The sequence below is a fragment of the Sinocyclocheilus grahami genome, unplaced genomic scaffold (assembly GCF_001515645.1).
Source record: "Sinocyclocheilus grahami isolate Dianchi unplaced genomic scaffold, SAMN03320097.WGS_v1.1 scaffold1786.1, whole genome shotgun sequence".
Classification (NCBI taxonomy): Eukaryota; Metazoa; Chordata; class Actinopteri; order Cypriniformes; family Cyprinidae; genus Sinocyclocheilus; species Sinocyclocheilus grahami.
The window spans coordinates 120,848-123,951 of NW_015506965.1; the positions used below are offsets into that span (position 1 = coordinate 120,848).

General features: G+C 36.9%; 1 protein-coding gene across 1 annotated transcript in view; it reads left to right on the forward strand.

Annotated features, from left to right (window-relative positions):
- The window catches only part of LOC107572646 (nucleolar complex protein 2 homolog), a 6,766-nt gene extending 4,205 nt beyond the window's left edge, over window positions 1-2,561 (forward strand). The window contains exon 3 of the mRNA XM_016259071.1: window positions 2,406-2,561. Coding sequence (XP_016114557.1) covers window positions 2,406-2,546 — 141 coding nt within the window. The 3' untranslated portion in view covers window positions 2,547-2,561. The remainder of the gene's footprint in view (window positions 1-2,405) is intronic.
- Window positions 2,562-3,104: the final 543 nt, after the last annotated feature.

Consider the following 3,104-nt stretch of genomic DNA (forward strand, 5'->3'; position numbering starts at 1 on the left):
TTTTTTTTTTTTTTACCAGGAACGGACCCAAATGTTGTTGAAGTCAATATGAAATTAAATGATCTCATGATCTTTTAGCCAAATATAGGCCTTGCATCAAAAAGCCAAAAAGATGGGGAACAATAATATTAAACATTAATTTAAAAGTTCAACAAAAACCAATAAAATCCCGTTAGATGCAACATGCAGTCAAATCCCGCCTTGCATTATTTTTCACAATATTTTTTCTCTTAAATTCCTCATCACTTTAGATGAGTAAACTGCCGTTCCTAAATCAATTTTATAATTCATGATGTTATATATCAATTAAATAATTTTTATATTTATAAAAAAAAATTACAAATACTTTCCATTTAAAATAGTTAAAATTATTATTTACATTTATTTCTGCATTTGTACTTTTTGTACATTCTGTGCTGCAGTTATTTTAATATCACTGAGATGTTGTTATACTTTTTATTAATATCTTTCGTTTTTTTTATTTTGATGTTTTCAGATTTTATTTTTAGTTAAAATTTTTGAAACTGTTATTTTTGTCATTTTTATCAGCTTTTGATTTTTTTTTTAAAAGTCTACATAGTTTTCATTATTTATTTCAGTTTTAGTCATTTTAGTACATCAAGATAAAATAAATGAACTTGAGAAATGTTGTAAATGAAAATATATATATATTTTTTTCAATTTTATTTGTTCAATTTTATTTCAGGTAAAGTATATTTTATTTTAAGTAACAAAATTTGTTTTATGGTTTTAGATTTAGTTAACTATAATAACCCTGCTGTGCAGCATTAAACAGTCTTCTGTACCTTCTTTGCATACATTGTACATCTTTATGTATTTTTGTTTAACTGCAATACTGCAAGTGTTTCTGTCGATAAATTAGGAATGAAAAACATACACACTGTAGCTCTTATAGCGTGTCTTATTTGTAACTCTTGTCTGAGTACACCTGATGTGTTAACTGCTCTGGCGCTGATTGAATAAGTTTTAACATTTTTATCCATTTGTTTTGATCAATTCCGTCAACCCAAGGATGTTTTTTTTTTTTCCCTCCCCTCTGAGTTTTTTCCAATTACATGGTGACCATAACAGCACTTCTAGTCAGACATTTGTGAGCTTTGGGACCAGACATGGCAGTCAGATGTTTATTTTAGCTGTAAAAGCAGACTGTTATGCCTGCAGTTCCTCCTCTTTCCACTCACCTCAAACACCACCCTGCCTTCCGGCCCCTCGCAGGTGACTGCTGGTCACCCACAGTCTTCGTCTGTGTTTGCGTGTTCAGAGCCCTGCGTGTTTACGTGTGAACGCATCTGAATACGTGTTGCTGTGGTCAGTTGAAAACAGCATGTGGTGGTTGGCCTGGAGCCTAGTTGACCACACCACCTGCAGGTCAGGAAGTGCAGTCACAGGTCTTCAGACAGACACACACGACCATCGTGGCACCTGATGCTATTACAGCCGTAGCCTGACGCAGGGTCAGTGGCGGATATGAGAGCAGATGAAAGTAAAGGGCAGAAAGCTTTCTAATGCCATTTCTCTCAGCGAGAGACTTAGAGGAGGATGAGCAGACGTTAAGTGCTTCGTCTGCGAGTGTCTGGTCATGTCAATCCATCCAGTAGCAGACTGGATTGAATCAGACGTTGTGCTTGCTGAACAGGATTATTGTAGTTACTGAAAATTTCAATTGTTTTTATTATTTTTGTTTTAATTTTAGTTTGCTTTTAATTAGAGTTGGTGTATAAAATTATTTTTTTTAGAATTTATTTTAAATCGATTTAGTTTCAGTATAGTTTTATCCATATTTAGTTATATAATAAATAATGTATATTGGATTTTAAATATGAATTATTATACAAATATGTAATTGTTTAATAAATAACATGCTGATTTTATAATCAGTTATTTTCATTATTGCTTAATAACAATGATAACAATAATAATAATTGTTAACTAATCTAATTTTACCTGATCAATATCATCCACAAAGACCTTTAAGGAAAGGCTGGCAGGGATTCACTCTCTTACACCCTCCCCTGCCCCTTTTTCCTTCTGGTTAGCTACTTATTTTTGCTGTTTCAGAGAAAAGGTGTGCACCAAGGGTCACTTCTTGGTTCGATACGATTGGCCTGATACTTCATTAATACACTTTAGAGTATAGTGATAGACCCTGCAGTCTTTTTGTTTTCTGAGATGTTCCAGACCTGCTCTGTTTTTTTTTGGGGGGGGGTTATTGATCCACAATAACAGCAGGCCTGTGTGTACTCATCATGTCTAAAAATTGCACTTTTATGAGTAAATTTATGGCTTTATTTTGTTGAGTGTGTATTGAGATCCCGTTCGTTTAGCTCTCCTATGGGTAAACATGCAGTAACATTCATTGTGTGTTTATTTTGGTGTGTTTACAGGCAGCTTGGGAGAAGCAGGTAGCAGAGGAAGGCACTCCACTCACTAAATATTACAGCCAGTGGAAGAAACTTCGTGAAAAGGAGATTCAGCTGGAGATCTCTGGAAAAGAAAGGGTAAAAATGCCAAAACCACAGCCATGATCACCAATAGACCCAAATAATCCCAACTAGAGCCTGATATTTAGTTTTTGCCAATATTATCGGCCGATATGAGCCTGTCGCTGATATATCGGTATCGGCGAATATGTCGCCGATATGAACATTTATTTAACAGAACATATAATGCAGATAAAATGCTTGAAATGGTGTAGTTACTTAGTTTGTCCAGCTCCATTGTTTGCTACTGGCGACCTGGATGAAACGCTTTAAAGCTTAAGTCTATAGAAAACCATTGAAACTTTGAACGGCCATATCTCCGTAACGGCGTGGCGAATCCGCACCAAATTCGGGGGATCCCTTCAGCTCGAGGAACCCTCTCGAACGCGAATCGAGTGTACGTCTCGAAGCCCTCTTTCAAATGAGACCACCCCCGCGTGGATAGCCGACCGGGGGTTCGGGAGTTAAGGGTGGTTAAATTCGCGGTCCGGCGCCGACCGATCAAGTGATCCCGGGGGGCTACCAACGCTCGGAGGGTGGCGTTCGAGAGGGCTCCTCGAGCTGAAGGGATCCCCGAATTTGGTGGAGATCCGCGTCGCGTTC